At 49.7% G+C, this 20,504-nt stretch overlaps 1 protein-coding gene across 1 annotated transcript in view; it reads left to right on the forward strand.

Moving 5' to 3' along the window:
• Positions 1 to 20,504, forward strand: part of CFAP46 (cilia and flagella associated protein 46) — a gene marked incomplete at both ends in the record, with an annotated part of 78,478 nt that overhangs the window by 26,777 nt on the left and 31,197 nt on the right. The window contains 19 exons of the mRNA XM_080912982.1: positions 225 to 355; positions 975 to 1,099; positions 2,185 to 2,318; positions 3,939 to 4,151; positions 4,830 to 4,995; positions 5,136 to 5,312; positions 5,983 to 6,090; positions 6,664 to 6,830; positions 9,224 to 9,355; positions 9,878 to 10,040; positions 11,434 to 11,521; positions 13,779 to 13,917; positions 14,166 to 14,349; positions 16,176 to 16,347; positions 16,928 to 17,133; positions 17,637 to 17,765; positions 18,034 to 18,183; positions 19,109 to 19,257; positions 19,955 to 20,053. Of these exons, the coding sequence (XP_080769108.1) occupies positions 225 to 355; positions 975 to 1,099; positions 2,185 to 2,318; positions 3,939 to 4,151; positions 4,830 to 4,995; positions 5,136 to 5,312; positions 5,983 to 6,090; positions 6,664 to 6,830; positions 9,224 to 9,355; positions 9,878 to 10,040; positions 11,434 to 11,521; positions 13,779 to 13,917; positions 14,166 to 14,349; positions 16,176 to 16,347; positions 16,928 to 17,133; positions 17,637 to 17,765; positions 18,034 to 18,183; positions 19,109 to 19,257; positions 19,955 to 20,053 (2,832 nt within the window). The remainder of the gene's footprint in view (positions 1 to 224; positions 356 to 974; positions 1,100 to 2,184; positions 2,319 to 3,938; positions 4,152 to 4,829; positions 4,996 to 5,135; positions 5,313 to 5,982; positions 6,091 to 6,663; positions 6,831 to 9,223; positions 9,356 to 9,877; positions 10,041 to 11,433; positions 11,522 to 13,778; positions 13,918 to 14,165; positions 14,350 to 16,175; positions 16,348 to 16,927; positions 17,134 to 17,636; positions 17,766 to 18,033; positions 18,184 to 19,108; positions 19,258 to 19,954; positions 20,054 to 20,504) is intronic.

Consider the following 20,504-nt stretch of genomic DNA (forward strand, 5'->3'; position numbering starts at 1 on the left):
ACTCCAGGAATTATTCCAGCTCTGACCCCTCAGTTATGACCCCCTGCATCACCCAACCCTCCCTAACTATCTCCCCATTCACACCCTCAGCCAGTTGCACTTCCTTGTCCAAGCCACTGCTTGACACCTGGACACTGTGGGGTGGCTTTCCCCTGGAACAGCCCTTCTAGGTGTTCCTAATGTCGCCTGTGTTTCTTTCTCACCACCTGGATCCTGATGAGTAGAATTGTGATTTGGGCTGAACTGGCCAAGGTTGCCTGGCAGCAAGATGTGTGGGATGTCTGTCGCACGGCAACCCGCTTCTGCCTCCTGTATGACAGTGTCAAGTCAAAGAGGTTCACAAAGCTAAAACGAGGTACGCATCCTTACCATGTGCTCCCTGACAGGTGGGTCAGCTGGGCTTCATTAGCCTATGGTGGCTGTGGTACCATCAGTAGGTCCCATCAAGGGACACAAAGCAACATAGAGCCAGTGACCACCTCTTGGAAGATCCCAGGCCTTGTGTCTAGGTTTAGAAGAGCCTTTTCACACATGGCAACATTTCTGAGTACTATTCAGCCAGGCCTCTGTATCTGTGATCTTCATAGCCACAGGGTCAACCACCAAAGCTTAGAAATATCTGCAACAAGAAGCAAGCATCTAAACTGTGCACACACAGCCTGCTTCCTGAACATTGCCCTTCATCAGTGATCCACACAGTGTGCACACTGCAGTCACTGTCACGGTCAACTACAGATGACCACAGATGCTCAGGGGAGGACTGTACAGATTCCACGTGTATGACACCATTTCATAAAAGGGGTCCCAGCAACACTGAGTGACAGACCAGTAGTGGCCACGATCCAAAGGATACAGGTTTATACCAACCCATGCCGCCCTTCTTGAAGGGCTTGTCCCACAAAGAGCTGGGCAGGAACCGCTGTGCTTTTGATTGCTCAAAAAGAGTCTACCTTTTCCTCCTGCTGTTTCCTCAGGGAAGAAGAAGAAAGGTGCCGAGGGCTCTGTGCAAGACTGCGGTCCCTCTGAGGTGGTCCTGCAAAAGCAGATGGCCCCCGACCTGCTGAGGAAGATTGCAGAAGTGTCCTTCATCAGTGCTGAGGTGCGTCAGGAATGTCTTGACTATTATAGCTGCCAGTGTTGCTGTGGCCACTAACACACCAGAGAGACTTGTTGTAAGGACTCCCCTCTGCACACACCACACACACCATGAACAAAACTGCATGCTAGAGAGAGAGAAGAGGAAACTAGCTCTGTTCTTGAGGCCTGCATAGGAAAAGTATGACTTGAGATGCATCGTGGTATGTGTTGGTGTACATTTTTTTTTTGTTGGAAATAATTTCTGAATTCTGGGTGTGAATTCATATTTGAGGATTGAACTTGGAGTTAGATGAGATATCTGTCTAATGACTCCATGGACCCAGCAGAGGCTTGGGCTGAATCTTGGTCCCTAGCTCCAATAGGCCTGCTCCCTTACAGACAGGGATGCTGAGACCCAGTGCTGGTCCTGCCCAGAGCTAACAGCATGTTATTGGGACCCAGCTTCATCTAAAGCCCTTGAGTGTGATCTCACTGCCTCCATGTCTGGGCCAATGCCAGAGGTACTGTTTTACCCTCACTGTAGCGACAACAATTTCTTTGTTCTTACTCAGTGAGCACAAGGCAGAGGCCAAGACACACACCTGTTTATTCCATTAGAGTCTTGGGACACGACCAGATAGATATAAGACTCCCAGATGGCAGAGGCAAGAGTTGATACGCAAGAGACCAGTGGCTGGGACTGACTAACTGGTTTACCAGTGTGGGGCTGGCCTGACCCCTGTCCTCCCACCCCTCCCCGTCAGGTGGGCTTTGTTGCCTTTGATGTGGCAGAGAAAGTTTAGGAGACTTCAGGGAGATGAGCAGTCAGCTAGCTGCCATGGGCGAACATGAGAAATGTTCTGTTCTCCCGCTGAAGTATGACAATGGGCACAGGCTGTGCTTTTGAAATAAGCTCCCCTGAGTTGAGATTCTTAGACTGGCAAGGGTGCTGAGGCAGGTGGGGTATGCGAATCCGGCATGTACTCCTTTTAACTTGTGTTTGGCCTTTTCAAAAGCAGAGTTTCAGGAAGGAGACTTGGCTGTGTGCTTCCCTGGTGCTGGGGTTTGCCTAGCTGTGACTTCTCTGACTTACCTTCTTCCACACAGGCCACCGTTCACTTCCTGCGCTTGGAAGGTGTACAGCTAAACAACCAGGCCATTCCTCCTGAGGACTTGAGCCAACACCCAGCTGGCTATGTTCCTGAACCACCAGAAAGCAATTCAGAGTGGATCACATACAGGTGGGTAGGAGTCCTAGCGACCCTGTAGACAGTGGTTCTCAACCTGTAAGTCAGACCCCTTTGTGTGTGTGTGGGGGGGGTCACATATCAGATATTTACTTTATGATTCGTAGCAGTAGCAAAATCAGTTATGAAGTAACAATGAAAATAATATTACGGTTGGTGTCGCCACAACATGGGGAAGTGTATTAAATAGCCACAGTATCAGAAAGGTTGAGAACCACTGCTCTACGGTAAGTGCTTAATAACCTTTCTCCTTTGCCCAGGCCAGTTGTAGATGAAGCACATGTTCTAACCCAGGTTGTTTGCATGCAGCCACAGCTTACCGTGGCTTGGATGAATCGGACAATTATAAAAACAAAGAGAAGACTAGACACTCCAGCAACTCACTAAAATGTCCACTTGGCCCCTGATGGGAAGAAGTGGCCCAGCCTGGGCTGATGGGAGAGAATCGCTTCTACTGTGCACATGGTGGTGGATGGCTTTCAATGCCCTGCTGTAGGAACTGCCACCCAGCAAGCGATGAATATGGGAGGCACTCACAACTGAAGAGTGTCCAGGAGCCAGGAGGCGAAGGCAGACACAGGCATGGCAGGAGGCAGCCTGGGCGGGCAATTAGGCCAACACTCCTCCGCAAACCAGAGAGCTGTTAGAAGGGCCTGTGAGACTCGTGGTATGAGGGGGACAGTGAGAGGGAGCTGCCAGAGTCTGGATAGGATGGAAAGACAGGATATGGCAATGGGTAGCTAGGCCCAGGTGTAATCAGGGGCATTTGGGGACTGTTGCATAAGCAGAGACACATCAAGACAGTCCCTCTAGAGCACAAATCCCTGGCCTGTATAGCTAGACTGAGAAAACTTAAAAACTGGAGTGGGGCTTGTTGCGGTAAATATTTAAAATGTGGTGCATCCAGTTTCCGAAATACCGCTCCACGCTGTCCTTGGCTCTCTCTGACGCGGGCGGTCACTCCCACACTAGTTCCAGCACTGCAGGGCCATATGAAACTTGCACTAATTTATCTCAGTGGCTCCACGCTGGCCCCGAGAGTACTCTGTGACCTGGGCAGTCGGCGAGCCACTCCAGCGTGGCATCTTGCTCCTGTGCTTTCACTCGCAGTTCCCTTGGAGGGTTGTTACCACTCCAGTTTCACACATTCCAGTTCCGTGGTGGGCTTGGCATGTCCTGCCATTGCACCTTCTCTTGAACTCAATTACGTTGCCACAAGAAAAAAACACACCACACAATAACCTCTGATCCAATTGATATAATTTTCACATCTAGACAACACAGAACCCTGTGCACACCCATCCTTTAAAAACATTCATAAGAACCTGTATCTATGCACAGAGAAGAATTTTTACATCTGCCTTCATGTTGCTCTGCTCCCCAGCTCCTCCTCCTCTTCTTGCTCCTTCCTCTCTTTCTAAAACTTTGTTCCTCTCCATCCTTTCTTCTCGTCCAATGACAGGCCTCGTTTTATCTGGTACCCGCCTTCCTGCATAAAGACATTATCTTACAGGAATGACCAGGAGAGCCCACACCCACGTCATCAGTGGTGTATGGGGTAGGGACCGTGGAGGCTGAGTTCTGAGCTGACCACTGCCTGGTGTGTTGTTTCAGGTCCTGGATAGAAAGTTTGTCACAGTATGCCATGAACAACTGGCTGCGTGCTGCAGAAATTGGGCAGGAGTTAGGGGAATCCTGGATTGTGCAGAACGCCGTGGTCTATGTTTTGAACCACAACCGGCATCTCATCCTGGCTGGGAGGCAGAAAGAGCTGTTGGATTCCCTCTTCCACTTACTGAACATCATCAAAGTCACCGGATACACAGGGTGGGTGAGGGCACTCACAGGCATTCATGTTTGAGAGTCATAGCTGTGGGGTCAGGCATGACCATTGTGAGAGCAATGAGAGACAAGTTGGCATGGGTCAGGTCTGTGCACAGAGGACACCTTTGACCTGTACATGACCTCCATGGCCCAGGGAATTCACACCTGCCTCACTGCCCTTAGTTGGCACTTCCCCAAGCCACTGCAAACAGGCCAGCTTAGAGCCAGGTACTCTGTGAAATAGCTTTGTGGTCTTCACACCTTGAGCTATGGGTGGGGAGAAGGTGGGATTTAATCACACACACACACACACACACACACACACACACACACACACACACACACAAATGAGAAGTTAGAAATATAAAAGAATTGTTGGGATGGGTTTGAGGCTAGCCTGGTCTCCAAAGTGAGTTCCAGGCCAGCCAGGGCAACATAGTGAGAACCTGCCAAGAAGGAGAGAAAGGCAGGGAGGGAGGGACTGGGGGAGGGAGGAGGAGGCAGGGAATGAATGGGAGCTGGTGCTTAGCAGCACTCACCTATGGTCTGTGCTCTAAAGCACACCCACCATCTGTCTTATCCAGGCCTAGAGGCAGAGGGAGCTACTGCGGGGCTGTGAGGTTCTGCATGGGCTAAGCATTGTCCTGCCCTGGCTGTCACAGCTCTCATGTCACCCTCCAGGGACTCAGTCCTGCTGGTCATGCTCTGTAATGCAATTGCTCGAGGCCTGGTCATCAGCTGGATTCCCACCCAGACACCTGAGAAGTTGAAAAAGAATGTGCGCCCTACCATGGTTCATGCTCCACTGGAGTCTGCTGCTTTATCTGATATCAGAGCAGCTGTGGAGGTGACTTCACCTGCACCCCATGGGTGCGGCCCTAGGAGGACATGATGCCTGGGTGCAGGGAGCCAGGGAGAAAGTCAGAGGGAGGAGGGCTTGAGGTCTCCTCTTAGATTTGCCTTGTGGCGAAGATGCCCTTGTTTTAGGTCTGTGAATTTGCACTGAACCTCACTAACGGGAGTGTGCCGGAAGACATCGTCCCCACCAACGTGCGGCAGCACCTCATTTCCACCTGGGTAAAGGCCAAGCAGCTACTGCAGCAGCAGATCGGCCAGCGGCTGGGCACCGACGGAGTCGGTCAGCGGCTGGGCATTGATGGACAGGTAGGAGTTGAGGACGGCCTCTCCCAGTGTTCCACTGGGAGGGGACTGTTGCTCTACCTTCTCCAAAACTGCTTCCCTTGCCAGTTAAGGCAAAGTCTCCAGCAGGTCTGAGCTCTGGGCCTCTGGAGCTGCTGCCCACTCTCATTACTACTCACGGAGAGTCATCTCCTTGGCACCCCACCTTCCCCTCCCCCAAACACAATGGACAACGGGAGCAAGGTCTGGGAAGAAGGGAATGGTATGAATTCAAGTATCTTCACCATGTCCCTGACTCTGCAGCATTTAAATCACTATGAGGAGCCGTGGGGCTGGGGAGAGAGTGGGGGAAGGGTGGGAAGAGACATCTATAGTGGGGCCAGGCAGAAGGGGCTGATGAGACATCCCATACCAGCAACCAGGACTCAGCAGCTTTCTCCCTCTAGAAAGCCCTCCTTAGTAGCCAGACAACACTATCTTCAAAGCCCAGGAGCGTATAGACTTCAGACCTTGTTGCTTAGAAGAACAATTTAGAGGTTATCTTTACCAAAATAGCCTAGGAGGTAAACATTCCAAATTCTGTGGCCAGGCGAACAGTGCTGCACAGAATTATCTCAAAAATGGCTCAGGTCTCCAGTGCTTCCCTCCCCTGCTTCCTGAGCAACTGGACACTCTGGCCCGTCTATCCTTCCAGGGTACCAATGAAGATATCAGCTCCGTGACCAGAGTCCTAGTTGCCCTGGAGATGTACTCATGCAACGGGTTGGGCCTCATGGACTTCATTGTGCCCCCGCTAGTTCAGGTGGGTTCCCCAGGTGTCCCCGGTGGTGACTCAATAAGCCCCATCCAGGAAAGACGAGGAGGCTGAGGCTTGGGATCCTGCCTGCAGTGGCCAGAACTCAAACCCACATCCACATCCGCACTACAGTTCCCGCTGTATCCCGACAGCTGCCTACTCTCAAAACACAAATGTCTGGCCTCTGTATAGAAGCATCCTTTCTGCTAGTATGAGGAGGATGCTTCTCCGAGTTCCTCTTCCACCTAAGGCCTCTGCACAGACAGAGGCATATGAGAGGCCAGCCATTTCTTGTCCTTGGTCTAGAGATGGACGTCATTGGGAAAATGGTGAGGATGAGGCAGCTGAGATCAGTAGCAAATTTTGCATTGCAGCTAGGCTTCACAGATGGGCGGTCCATCTAGAACGGCATATGCTTAGTAATCCATGTCTGCATGCGTGCTAAGCCATGTGCTGACAACATGATTGATGGAGCTCTCCGAGCTGGCAGTATGTTCATTGTTGAGGGCCACAGACTACTAGGTAGTCATTGTCACTAATGTGATGATATCCTTCTCCCCTGCTTCACTCACTGGTTAGGTGGTGAAAATGGCCTCCGAGTGCAACTGGTCAGACCGTCTGGTGGAGCTGCAGACCCTGACACGCCTCACCCATTTTGCCTATATGACTCATGACCATGAGGTCACTATGGCATGTTCTCAGAATGCCACACAGATGGGACTCAAGCACCTGAGGTCGTTTGACTCGTAAGTGACTTCCACAATGATGTCCTAGAGGCATACAGTAACATCCTCCAGAGAAGCTGAGCAAGAAGTGTGTCCCCGTGACAGAGCAGGAGGCAGAGGCACAGCCCTGCTGACCATGGGATGGCTGGCAGGAACATGATGGTCCGTCATAAGGTGCTTCCTTCGCCTAGTGGCCAGTGTGGTCAGTGGTTCCTAAATCCACCGAGTTCTTCCCCTTGCCCATGTCCCCAGTCTTGAGTCATGTCTACCAGCCTTGCATTCGGAGTCATTTGATGCATTCCTGGTATGGTAGTAAAGCCAGCCTGTGTTGGCAGGATTTGGGAGGCATGTGATATCTGCTTCCTGATTGGTCAAACCTCTATGAGGACAAGGACAGGCATGTGTCCTGCACACAGTGGCAGCTCCAGGGCTTTGTTCAGACAACTGCTGAATCAGCAGAAGCCCACGACCTGCAGTGTGGACAGGATATGTGTCCTGAGTACCTGGTCATGTGGTTCATGGGCCTTTAGAACTGGCTAGTAGGAGGAATGTGAAAGCGTTTGCAGATGCAGGACTGAATGGCATAGTGCTGGCAAAGGGAGTGCTGAGAGAGATCACCTAGGGGATGAGGCTGCCCGTCTCTGTATTCCAGCAACTGTGAACCAAACGCTCTACACTCTTTAAATTGTTCTGATCAGGACTTTGGTCACAGCCATGAGAAGAGAAACTAATACTACCTTTTGGTGCCCCGGCCTCAGAGGGCATGACCTTCACCACTGAAGAGGAAGGGCAAAGTAGCTGAAGTCCACTTACCATAGCTGTGCAGGGAAGGTGGACAAGGGCAGGTGCATGAGGGGACTTCAGACTTAGAAGTCGCACCCTGTAGGGTCGGACCAGAGCTGGGGGGAGTGGTCATGCTCAATCTTGCAAGCCACATCCACTTCCATTGCTCCAGAGTCATCCTGAGGAGAAAAAGAATTGAGCATCTCAGCAGAAAGGTATGCTGTGTGTGCTACTGCACACAGCCACCACCTTCTTGGGCACAGGAGGAGAGCTGGGCACAGCACCAGGCTAGCACACTCTTCCATCAGTGATACTAGATCAAATCTAATTTACAAAGGAAATCCCTGTAATAAACAAAGCAAAGATGCCCCTGTATACAAACAAGAAACCTGGAGGGGGCAATGCCGAGTTCCTCACCTAGGCGTCTGAGAATCTTTTATAGGCTGTTGTTGCCCCCTGCTGGCGACTGATGTTGTTGCACCCTGCTAGCTGCAGAGCACCTCTTTCTTATTTGTTTGTTTGTTTAATGAGTTGTGTGTCCCCGTGTAGCAAAGATCAAAATTTCCAGTTGCTACTCCCCAGGATAGAGTCTCAGCCTTCTTTACACCAACCTACCATCTAGAAATGGGATTTTAATTACCACACAGCTTCAGTGTATGTTGAGACCACAATTTCCCACTGCACAGCAGGTCTTTGCAGGCTATGAATCAGATGCACTTTCTTCTGCTGGCTCCCTGGAGCATATGTGGTTGTTTGCTCCAGTAAGCAGATACCTGTCTTCCAGATCCCCAGGACCCAAAAGAAATGTTCACTCATATACACAAGAAATCTATCACTCACAGAATAAAATCTGAGTGGCTGAGCTAAGCAGCCAGAACATGCCCTCCACCTCCTGGCCCACTCTCAGCTCCCCCAGCCCCCATGCTGCATGTACCCAGACCACAGCTCCACTGGGTTCAGGAAACAGGGGTGTCTGAGGAGCTGTGGTGCTGCTCTGAGATGACACTGCAGGCCCAGGTGCCTCCCTTAAGTACAGAGGACAGACCACCTGGGACAAGACTGTCTTTTGAGCTCAGAAAACAGAGCCTGGCTGAGCCCAACAGGTGGTTCTGCTGGCCCACTGGCACATGGAAAGCCACTAGAAAATAGCAGTGAAAAGCGAGTTCCTTAGTCTGTCTCATGGTTCTGTGGGCTCACTGCACATGGTCAGTAGGTTCTGATCGGGGATCTGTCATAAGGGTAACTGAGAACCCATCAGCCAGGCACCCACAGAGCTGATACCCACATCTCTAGAATTCCTCTGTGTATGGGCATCTCCAGGAACTGCCACGAGTCTTGCTGTGTGGTATCTCTGTGAATGTGTATCTCAGTGAATAGCCCAAACACCCAGGCCAGATGTAGGCATCTCGGTTCACTAGCAAGGACACCCGCAGAAGGCCAGAAGAGAAATCACTTGCCCCGCATTGTCCACCAGTTGGGCAAGTCCCTAAAGCACAGAATAAGGTAGAAATGCGCTTCTGTCTTTGGATGCATTTGCAGGGCAACAGGTGAAAAGACAGCACTTTCATCGAGTGGAGCTCAGCATGCGTCACCTCCCACCTCTCCCCTAAATTGCTCTGTGTCCTCTCCAGGACCAATGCCAAGCTTGCAGCAGAAATGCTGTGTATGGTGTCCTGCATCCAGGGCCGGAGCATCATGGAAAACCTGAAAGGCAGGAAGCAGCTACGGCTGGCAGCAGCCAAGGCCTTTGTAGAAAGCGCCAGGTATGCAACTGGGGGGTGGGCTGGCTTGGCTGAGTGTATTGGGGAGCCTGGAGCCGGTGTAGTGCCAACATGGTGCTATGGGACATTACTGGGTCCCAAGGAAGGAATGACGAAGTAGTGGTGAGCCCCTGCCTACCTTCTGTCATGCAGCTGAGCTCACGGAAACCAGGGCATCCATAGGAAGTACTGGGAGAAGCTCAATAGAGCTGTGAGTTGACTGGATGCTAAGGATGTCTGGAGGGTCCCTCAGCATCCAGGGGCTTAAGAAGCAGGGGGCAGGTTAGGAGAGCCCATCACTGCCCCCTGATGTGGTCAGCACCTGAGGCGCTAAGAGGCACACTAGGCTTGCACTACCATGGCGCCTACCTGCTATCCAAAGCCAGAGCTGGACCACCCTGATTCTGCTCCTTCCCTACAAGGCACAGAAACTTCTGGGAATGGATGTACTAGGGGAAAGGTGTGGGTGTGGCTGGACAGGCTGGGCAGCCTATTGGGTTTTTCAGATGAGGCACGTCATTCTAGGTTTGGGGGCCTGGCAAACAACAGTTCCCTGGTGATGATGGCTGCCCGGCACTACTGGAACACATGGCTCCCACTTCTGTCCTCACCGATCAACAGAAAGAAGGCCAAGGGATCCCTCCAGAGAATCATCAGCATCATTAACAAGACAGAGAACAAGAAGCAGGTGCCACAGGGACACAAGCTAGCTTCCTAGGAGGCCTTTACCCCCAGGCCTGGCCAGACTCCCAGGAAAAGTGAGCCTCACAGCATGGCTCCCACAGATTATGGCTCCCTTGGGGCATAACTGTCACTGAACACAGCCCCCATGGGACATGGCTCCCATGGGACATGACCCTGCACACGACATGCCCACATTAGGTGCCTCCTCTACCAGATACCTCTCACACAACTTCTGCTGGGTAACACTGCATTCTCCAGGTCCCAGAGAGGCAGTGGGAGCCTCTGACCTCCCCTCCCCCCACCGTTTCCTTGTCTTTTCATTCCCTCCCATTTCCTTTTCTTGTAAAACAACTTTGAACCAGCAGCGTCCTCTATTGGCAGTTGTGTATATCTTTTTCCCTCTGCTGTTCCATCTTTTTCTGATACCTGGAGAATTAAAGGTAGGTTATCATTTGAGGCTGATCATTATGTCGACAGGGGTGTTGACTTGCCTCTGAGCGTTGCTTTCAGTGCATCCCATGGGTTTTTTTCTAATCTTTCTATTCCATTGATTTAATGTGTGAACTGCATTGGAAACAACTAGCTCACATTAGGGGAGAAGTGCATGGGCTGTACATGTGTGTGTAATGTGGGATGTGTAGTGTCTGTGGGATATGTGATGTGTATATGTTGTGCTGTCCTGTGATATACAGATGACCTATGTTGTATGGTATGTGGTATGTATTGTATGAAGTGTGGGGGATATGTTGGAGTGTGTGTGTGGTATAGTGTTTGGTATTTACATATGGAATGGTATGTGTTAGGTATTATATATATATATGTATATGTATATGTATACGTATACGTATATGATGTTTGTGTATGTGTATGTATATGTATATGTATATAGTATGTGTGTGTGTATATATGTGTATTGTATGATCTAAGCCTGATATGGTACAGTAGTGTGGTGTGGTGTAGGGTGTTGGTTACAGTTCATTATGTGTGGTGCAATATATGTGTAATATGGTATGAGAATTGTTGTATTACAGTGTGCATGGAATGTTGTATGTAGTATGATATTGTGTGCACAATGTATTATGTTGTATATAGTATGAGAGTGTGTGGTACAATGTCATGTGATATGGCATTGTTTACATATGGCACAGGAGTTTCTGGCATGTATACTATGTATATGGTATGGTGTGTTATAATATGATACATGATGTAGTATGCACATATGATATTGTACACATGTGGCATATATGTGACGTGATCTGAAATTTTTCAGCAGTTTCTGTTTTTTTTTTCTTCTCTTTGGTTATTTGTTTCTTTTTGTTTTTGACTGACACTGAGTACCAAGATGGAGGAACACATCAGTCCCCTCCAACAGGTGCTCTTTGTTTGTTTCGTTTAAGGAGACAGAGAAAACACTGCCTCTGCACCAGTGGCCGACAGCCGACTTCCAGACTGGAGGGATATCACCTGAAATCCAATTTGTCCCAGGTTAGTAGCTGTGGAGCAGTGGAAAAGAGAGCCCTGGGAGTTTGAGCATCCCATGTTTTATATCCTGTCTCCTTACACGAGGCACCTTAATTGGGACCATGCCAATGAGAATGTCTGCTTCTCACTTGATGTTTTCCCCCAAGTTCCTAAGAAAACCTATTCTGTACAGAGAATACTCAGCCGTGATTCTCCACCCTACCAAAGTGGAGAGCCTTTGCCTAAGACTGGCTATGATGACAGATGCGTCTGTCTTCCCCTTAATCATGTTTCTGCCATTGGGAAAAAAATGTGGAGGTACACCCCTCTGCAAAACAAGGACAGGAAAATGCCACTCTGACCTCAGAACAACAGAGATTTCAATTTTTTTCAAAAAGAATATATTTTCTTCTCATGATTTTCTGTCAGTCAAGAGCCCTGTATGTATCTGACACTGCAGAATAAATTAGTGGACCCTGCCTGAGCATTTTAGTCTATTCACAGGTAAAATTAATTTAAAATGAAGAACAAATGTGTTACCATATGTAAGCAAACAGTGTTCTGAAACCCTGAAGTTTTGAATATTGGCAGACATCGAAAGAAAAAAAATATAGGTAACATAGTCTGAGAGGCAGGCCTGGCTCAGACTCCAAGAGATGTGGTAGCCAGTGAATGTTAAATAAGGTGCGAGGCAGAAGCTGGAAGTCAAACTGCACTTACTGTTGGAAACCACTATTGGATAGGTCAGAAAGTCCACGGCTTCAAAACTTCCCACTCTTGGTGCTGGAGGGGTAACTCAGCTGTCAAGAACACTTGTCTTCCAGAGAAGCCAGGTTTGATTTCCAGCACCTACACAGGTGTTCACAGCATCTGTAACTCCAGTTCCAGAGGATATGACGTCTTCTTCTGGCTACTATGGGCATAGTCACACATGTAGTATAAGACATAAACCTTTAAAATAAAACAAACAAACAAGCAACCAAAAACCTCATACAACACACACACACATGCACACACACACACACACACACACACATTCACTCAAACACACAAACAGCAACAACAAAACCACCTTCCATTCCAGATGAAGAGCATTAGAAGGCAAAGTCAGGCAAGCAGAAATTCTGTAAAAGGAAGCACACTTTCAAATAGACCAAAAAAAAAAAAAAATCCAACTGATGAGAAAGGTGGAGGATGAAGGAGTGACAGTGTGGGAAATCCTCATGTCCCGTGTGGGGAAGAGCTAGAGCGAGTCAGATGAGGGCAGCACTCTGCTCAAGGCTTAGCTCTCCCAAGCCTTGGCCCCTCTCCCCAGCATGCGCCCCAGGCAGGCCTGGGTCTCTGGACCTGGTATACCTCACTGCACCAAACGAGGAACCAAGAAAAAAAGAGTAAAGGCTAGGCTGCCTAGAGTTATGGATGGGCATGTACAGAGCATGCCCCCATTCCAGTGAGCTGACAGGTTCAGATAATAAACTCAAACTAAAGGAACTATGAGGTCCCCAAGTACCTGAGGGTAGCCAGTTTTTCAAGCTTGTCTTGGATCAGAAGAAAGCTGGCAAAGCCACCAACCTGAGCAGTACCTCATGGTGTCATCTCTCAGCCAACATGTGGCAAGAGCCACAGGCATGTTCAGTCTGTGACCCAGCCTATTCTATGCTAGGACAGTGAACATGAGAACAAAGGCAAAAAGAAAAACAGGACCCTGAGAATCTCAGCCAGCAAGACTCACCTCTGTGCTCAGTGCCAGGGCTGGCCCTGGAGATCGGCGACAAGTTTGGCAGCAAGGCCTGCAGCCTTCTCTGGATTCCCAGGATGAGCAGAGGGAAGAATAGATTTCTATTTCTTCCTGGTCATGTTGTTTATTTTTAGATTAAAAGAAAAGTAACAGGCTTTCTAAGAAGAAAGGGCTCATGGGGGATAAAGGACTCCAAAAACCTGTCATCCTGACCCCCAGACCATGTGCTGAGCAACCAGGAGACTCTACAAGATTTGGAGAAGGTCCTCAAAGCCAGTGTAAAGAGAGTGGTAGTGACCAGCGGGAGCACGTAGAGCTGGTTCCCTCAGAAAGAAGAGTGCCTAAGCCATGGTGGGCTGTGGGCAGGGGCCATACTGATCTACCACCAGCCCTACATGGCAACTTCAGGTGCCTGTGTATGAATGGAAGGTTATGACATGGGTTGTGAGAAAGTAAAGGGTGTGGGAGTCCAAGGGCATCAGGTCAGTTGGCAGGGAGCTGGCTGCCCAGCCCCCTTGAGACCCTATCTCTTCTTTGCCCCAGGGGCTGAGGACGACCTCACACTCCGTGCTGCTCTCTATACTCTGCTCTTCAACAGCCATGCTGACCAGAATGACTGGGAGTTGGGTCTTAAGGTGCTGGATGAGGCTGTTCAAGTTCTGCCGAGAACAGCCCACCGCCTGTGAGTGCCCGTGTCCTGAGCACCCCAGGATGCTCTAGCACTGCCTCAGCTGGGCTTCCCCGTTGTTTTCCACTGAAGGACTTTGCCTCCCCAATAAGAACCAGATATACAGCACAAAACCCTAGCCAGATCCCTATCTGGCCCCATCCCTGCCAATAGAAACGTAGGCAATGGTCATTCTATATATGTCATGTGTGTGCTCACTGTTTAAGCATCCCAGCATTGACCCATCCTTTCCTGTTCTGCAGCTTGATTTTCAAACATATGGTCATTGTGAAGGCCAAACTTGGGCAGAACTTCACCATGGAAATTCAGAAGTTCAAGGATGAGCAGGAAGGCTATTTGGCACACATGTGGTACCGTCTGGCCCAGAACTCGAAAAACATCTGTGGAGAGCTCACCTGCTACCAAAATGCTATCCAGGCACTGCAGGTCTGTGCCGTGTCAATGATGGTGATGGTGGGTGGACTTGTGTCTTAGTTACGGAGATGATTATAAGAAAACTTAAGAACAGGGGTCTTAGTGGGTCGGCTCAGAGGATGCCACTGGGTGGTAAGCCCTGGTTGAGTCCGGAGACTCCCTTGTGCCGATTCTCCTTTTGGTCACCACTGGAGAGTGTGAGGAGAGCCTCAGGGTAAATGTCAGGGTTCCCTGGAGACCGTGGGTGGCTGCAGAGACAGCAGGGATCTGCATGGAACAGGCTGGGACAGGTAAGTCTTGTCCCCACTACCCAAAAGCCAAAACAGACATTCCATTCTGTGCATTTGGGTGGGAGGGGCTCTGGTTTCTGAGTAGAGGACAGTGGCTGTTGTGAGAGAGACCCATGGGGGGGGTTCCCTGAAGTCTTGAGCGTCGGACCAGTGGTGTCCTGAGCTTCTGGATTGAAAGGTCTGAACTGCTGAGGAGACACCTTGGAAGGCTGGTGTGTTTCACAAGCCCTAAGCACATCCCTGCTGTGAGGTCCTAGATGCTGCCAGGGCCAGGGCAGCTCTCGGCAAAGGCGCAAGGCTCATCTCAGGCCACAGGCTGTGGCTTCAGAGAGCTGGCACTAATGTATGTGATTAAATGGAGCCCCTAGGTTTTGCTCTTGTAGACAAACTAACCGGTCATCCTCATTTCTTCTTGCTGGGTTTTAGGGAGCCCTGCTTAGCTTCCCTTTCAGGAACAGAGACTTGGAATAGTGTTAGGAAATGCAGGTGCCAGTGGCACAGGTAGGACGGAAACGGTACAGAAGACCTGGGGGACTTTAGCAAACTCTGTGAGCTGGAAGGACAGGCCCCCACCCCGAGAAGCAGAGGCCACCAGAGAAGAGAACCCAACACATTAGGCAGTCTCACACAGAAAGCATGTCGCTCTTCAGTGACCACGAGTCTTGTCCTTGAATTTTGTTTTTATTTACTTATCATCTAAATGCACTCATGTATGTGAAATGTGCATGGTGTGTAAATGTGTACGGAAAAGAGCATGCACGTGCCACGGCATGCCTTTGGAGGTCAGAGGACAACCTCACGTGTCAGCCCTCATCCTGTAACTTGTGTGAGGCAGGTCCACTGTGTATACCAGGGTCGCTGACCCCCAAGCTTCTGGACATTGTCCTGTCTTAGCCTCCCATCTTACTGTAGGCATGCTAGCGTTACGGAGGTGAAAGGCCCATGACTCTAAGTCTTGAAAAGTGTGGAGGTCGCCTTAAGAGGCCTGGGAAGAGAATGTGCAGCAGCTGGTCAGCATTCTAGAGCTCTGGCCTGCCCGGGCCTCTCGTCTTTGAAGTTGGCCTGCATTTTCCAATGGTCATAGGCCAAGTGTATACCATGCCACCACATTTTTGACTGTAGTTTCCCTGACACCCCCTCCCACAGGCCCACAATGAACCCTAGAAGTTGTTGATAGTTTAGACATAAGCTGTGCATAGGTGGGGAGGGAATTATGGGGCCCTTAATAGGGGGCTTAACCACTGAATCACCCATTCAAGGCTTCAGAATAGCCATACTGCCTTGCAGGGAGCCCTGCTCAGCTTCCCCTTTCATAATGGAGACTTGGAGTAGTGTTAGGAAACGCGGAGACCAGCAGGACAGGTAGGATGCAGAGGACCTGGGGAAGGTGACTTTACCAAACTCCTGTCCAAGGCTGGAGCCCTCGGGGAGTCTCACTGGGCATGTAAACCAACGAGTCTTGCTGCTATAAGCTTCCCCATGCTAATCCATGGCATGCTGACCTGATTCGTGTCATACCTCACAATGCTTTTCTGTCTTGTCCCAAAGAAGCCAGAGAACAACTGGCAGAAGGTAGACTACATCGTGGAGTTCAGTGAGTGGATGTATTATAAGCAGTTCCCTCTGGAAGACGTATTTGACTACCTGGATTGGGCAATCGAAATTCTGTTATCCATGCAGCCCACTGAAGACTCCCTTGAGCCAGAGCCCAAGAAGGAAGGTGAGGGCGACCATGCTGGCTTCCCCTGACCTATACTATACTATAGGCTTCACATGGTCCTACAGCCGGACAGAGTAGGGATGTTGCTGGGCCACCAACGTCCTCTGATGCAGAAAGACCTTCATTTTTGGCTTACAGCAGTAAGGAGTGAGGAAAGGGACAGGAAGGACAGTGCCAGCTCTTGTGTGCCTGCTCGCCTTTAAGCCATGGAGATGAACATAACACACTAAGCTTGCTAGGAAGAAAACAGAGCAGGTCAGCCTATGTCCTATCATTCTGATTAGTGTGAAGGCTTCAGAACACCAGCTTGGCACTGAATGGGTACTAAGTCTAAGGCCATCAGCCATTGGCTTCCCAGAAAATGGGACTTAGAGAAAAGTCCGGGACCCAGGAAAGGCTATGTAGAAGGTAGCCCTGCTGCACAAACTCCAGCCCAGAGCAGGCACCAGCACATCCCTAGGTGCCTCACGATGGACAGGTGGCTGGGTCAGTGTTGTAGGTCAGGAGGGGAGCTACCCCTGAGCTTGCAGGAGCCTCATTCAGTTCAGGGTCCCAGACTCACTCCCACGACGCTGTACAGGGCAGGCCTCCCTGGCCCCGTCCCCCACAGAGAATAAAATGCCTTCAAGTGTGGAGACAGTCTCCTTGGACCGGTTTCGAAGTGTGAGGCAGTTGGAGGCCCTGGCTCGTGTGCACATCCTGAGGGCTTTGATGGCATCCCCAAATGCCGCTTCCTACGAAGGCGACTGCTTAATGGCCTACGGCTTCTTCAAGCACATCTTGCAGGTAAGGGAAGGATGGAGAAATGGTATTAAGTTGTGAAGACCCCTCCCAACCCTGCCAACCCTGTTCTCCAACCCCTGGGAACAGACTCTGAGGCTCCCGTTGCTTCTGTCTCCTTTGGGAAATTATAATAGCATTTTTTAAAAGAAGTCAGAGCCTTACCAGGTCCTCTGTAAAAAAAAACTTCTGAGAAGGATGCAGACAGTTTTTCCTGCACCATCCACCTCTTTCTCTATGATGAAAGACCTGTCGGCATCTCCCTGGACCCTGCCACACTTGAGTTCCCGAGGCTCCTTAAAGAGAACACTCCCTATACCCACGCTATCCTCCACAAAGACCTGTAGTGACTGATCAGATTTGCTCCGTGCTGTGGGGGCTCCCAGGTTTGACCCTGGCTGAGCAGCGCCCTCAGTCCTAGGAGCTATCTCCAATTAGGTGCAGAAAGTAGGGGATAAAGACTCTATTCTTAATGCTCCCAATTTATCATTTCCTCCCCTCCCCCCCAGATTTCCTTAGCAGAAGGAGTGAAACTAATTCCAGAAAAGAACTTACAAGTAGCTAGTTCACAGTTGTTATTAACCAAAAAGGAGAAAGAGAAGGAGAAGGAGAAGGAGAAGGTCAAGGACATGAAGCAGGTAAGTGATCCCTGTGGTGTGTTCCTTACTTGAGACAGGCGGTGAGGGTAATGGCCACAAAGTCTGAACCCCAGTTCCACCACATTCACATGGGGGGGGGTCTTAGGATTTCCCCATTCTTCTGTTTCCCCTTCTGAAAGGCATGTTATCCCACGCCGGGGCCACAGCCTCCAAACTCTGTGCTAGAGGCTGGCAGCCTGTCCTCTCCATGATGGGCCATAGAGGCATCATCTTAGGACTCCACGATTTACTTTCCCCCCACACTCAGATTTCAACCTCAGCTTCCAACAAGCCACCTGATGATATCCCCACCAGCATCGGAGAGTGGGCCTCCTACTCCTGCTCTGAGGATCTGCTGTATGTGTTCAAGCAAGACAAGAGTGACTGCACTATTAACTCGTCAAGTTTCCAGAAGCCCGTGAGTAGATTTGAGCAGCCGGCCAGGTCTCTGGCACGGGGCTGACAAGCTCGACCTCCCTCCCTCAAAGCTACAGCTGGCAATTCCCTTGCAGATGTCACCAACTAAAGAGGGACCCAGGAGAAAGGTAGGAGTTTCTAACAAGTGTGTAAAAAGAGAACATCTCTTCACCTCTAGCACTCACAGCTACAAAACCCCTCGTTCATCCACATCCTCTTCCTTCCCATACACCAAGCCTAACACCACTGGAAGTATTAGCTCCTTTTTCTAGACATACACAGAGATCATCTGTTTTAATTAGAAAAATTAAACAGAACATAAAATCAATGAGTTAAATGGGTGTGTCTCTTGTGTGGATCTTTAACCATCCTCTGGTGGGAACAACTAAAGCAAAACTTGTAATGGTGGTTAGGGAAGAGAGCATTCCACAAACGTGTTAAAGACCTGCTGAGTGCTGGGCACTGTACTAGGCAAAGCTGGGTGCATTTGTTAACTTTTCTTGCCACTGTGACCAAAATGCATGGTAAAAGCAACTTAAAGAGAAAGCATTTAGTTTGGCTCACAGTTTGAGGGTGAGGTCTATCCCGATGGGGAAGTCACAGCAACAGGAACTTGAGGCAGCTCTTCACAATCCATCGGCATCCAGGAAGCAAAGAGCAATGAATGGTCATGCCAACCTAGCTTTTTCTTCATTATGCAGTTCAGGAACCAGTCCACTTTAGTGTGGGTCTTCTCACCTCAATTAACCTAGTCAAGATAACCCTTTGCAAAAGAAACCCAGAGTCTCTAAGCTAATCTAGATAATCTTTCATAAGCAATGACAGAGACTTTCGATCAAGTTGACAGTCACCATTAGCCATCATTCTAGGGGACTAGTGTGCAACCCCTGCCTGTGACCACACCTGTTGGCTGTGTGTTTATACAGACTTACAGTTTGTACTACATAGACCATTTGGCCAAAGCCCTGCAGAAGATGTTCCTTCATGAGCTCAGCATCCCGATCCTACAGCTCGGTGTGCTCATTGCAGATGCTGTGGTGGAGAGCAAGAGCCTTGTGGACCTCTACCGTTTACGGTTGGTGTGCCTCCTTTCTCTGCCGTGGTGAGCGTAACAGTTATGTCTAAAACAATATAAAAACAAGCAGCACCTTAGCTGCTGTGATCATGTAAATAGTAAATCCCTAAGATACCCAAACTTGGAATGGTATCTTTATTGCAAAGTTTTACCTGATCCTTAGAGGAATCCTTGTTTTTAAGGAGATGAATGCTGAGATATTTAAGGACCAAGGGACATTGTACTTCCCATCAAGGGTCTAGGAGATGGAGAAATGGAGGAGAGAGCAGTAAAAAGGACAGGGTGACAGGGCTCCCTCTGGGGAGGAAGAACACACAGAGAATGCTTGAGTGTGCTTGCATGACTGTGTCCAAGTGAAGTGCTTTAAACAAAACCTCAGTTGAGTTTCCTGCTGGAAGTGATGGCAGGGGTTAGAAGAGCCCAGCAGGGCACCTGACTATTACCTCTGACTGTTCCCCAAGATGTACATATAGTGAATAAAATCTGCGAGTGACTGTCAGAGAAAATTGTCACCTGAAGATTTGTAGAACCCCTGAGCAGATTTAGCTTAAAAATTAAAAATACCGAAACCCTGGGGTGCACATTTTTTAGTTTAGCAGCTCTGATGAAGTGCAACAAATTTAGCACCACTTCCTTTGGACAGCATCCTCTGAGACAATCCCTCCTCCATTCCCACTCCCCACCCCCAACCCTCCAGACTCTTACAGGTGTGCTCTGACCTGAGGTTGCATTATGCAGCAACTCATCATGAAGGGCTGATTGGACAGGCATACTTCGGGGACATGGAGCAAGCCAGGTTTGTGACTTCTGAGTGTGGGACCCCTCCTTCCAGCAGGGTACAATCCAGCGGTTGTAAAGGACAGCTCTGGGGAACCCCTGGGTTGGCTGTGTTTCCCTTCTTAGTCCCAGGACCATTGTGGCTACTGGATCCTTAGTTAGGTGCCTGGAGGTGCCTGGGGGCAATTTCTATGGAGCAACATCTGGGAGGGCAGTACACAGAAACGTGTGGGTTTCCTGCATGGTTTCCATGGCAGTGTGGGGACTGCTGAGCTGGTGGGTGCTTCAAGAGAGGGAAAAAAAGGGTAGATAGGTCAAGATGGGGAAAGGCTGTCCTTCCTCAGTCTCAGCCCTCTCCCATGGTGTGCCATGAGTGAGCGTTCTGAGGAGTAAGGCACATGTTGGGTTCTAGGTTCTTGGGTAGCTCTGAAGTACTTGTGGTTAGCTGATAGTAGGCTGTCCAACAATTA

This window comes from Micromys minutus (genome assembly GCF_963924665.1).
Source record: "Micromys minutus genome assembly, chromosome: 2".
NCBI lineage: Eukaryota > Metazoa > Chordata > Mammalia > Rodentia > Muridae > Micromys > Micromys minutus.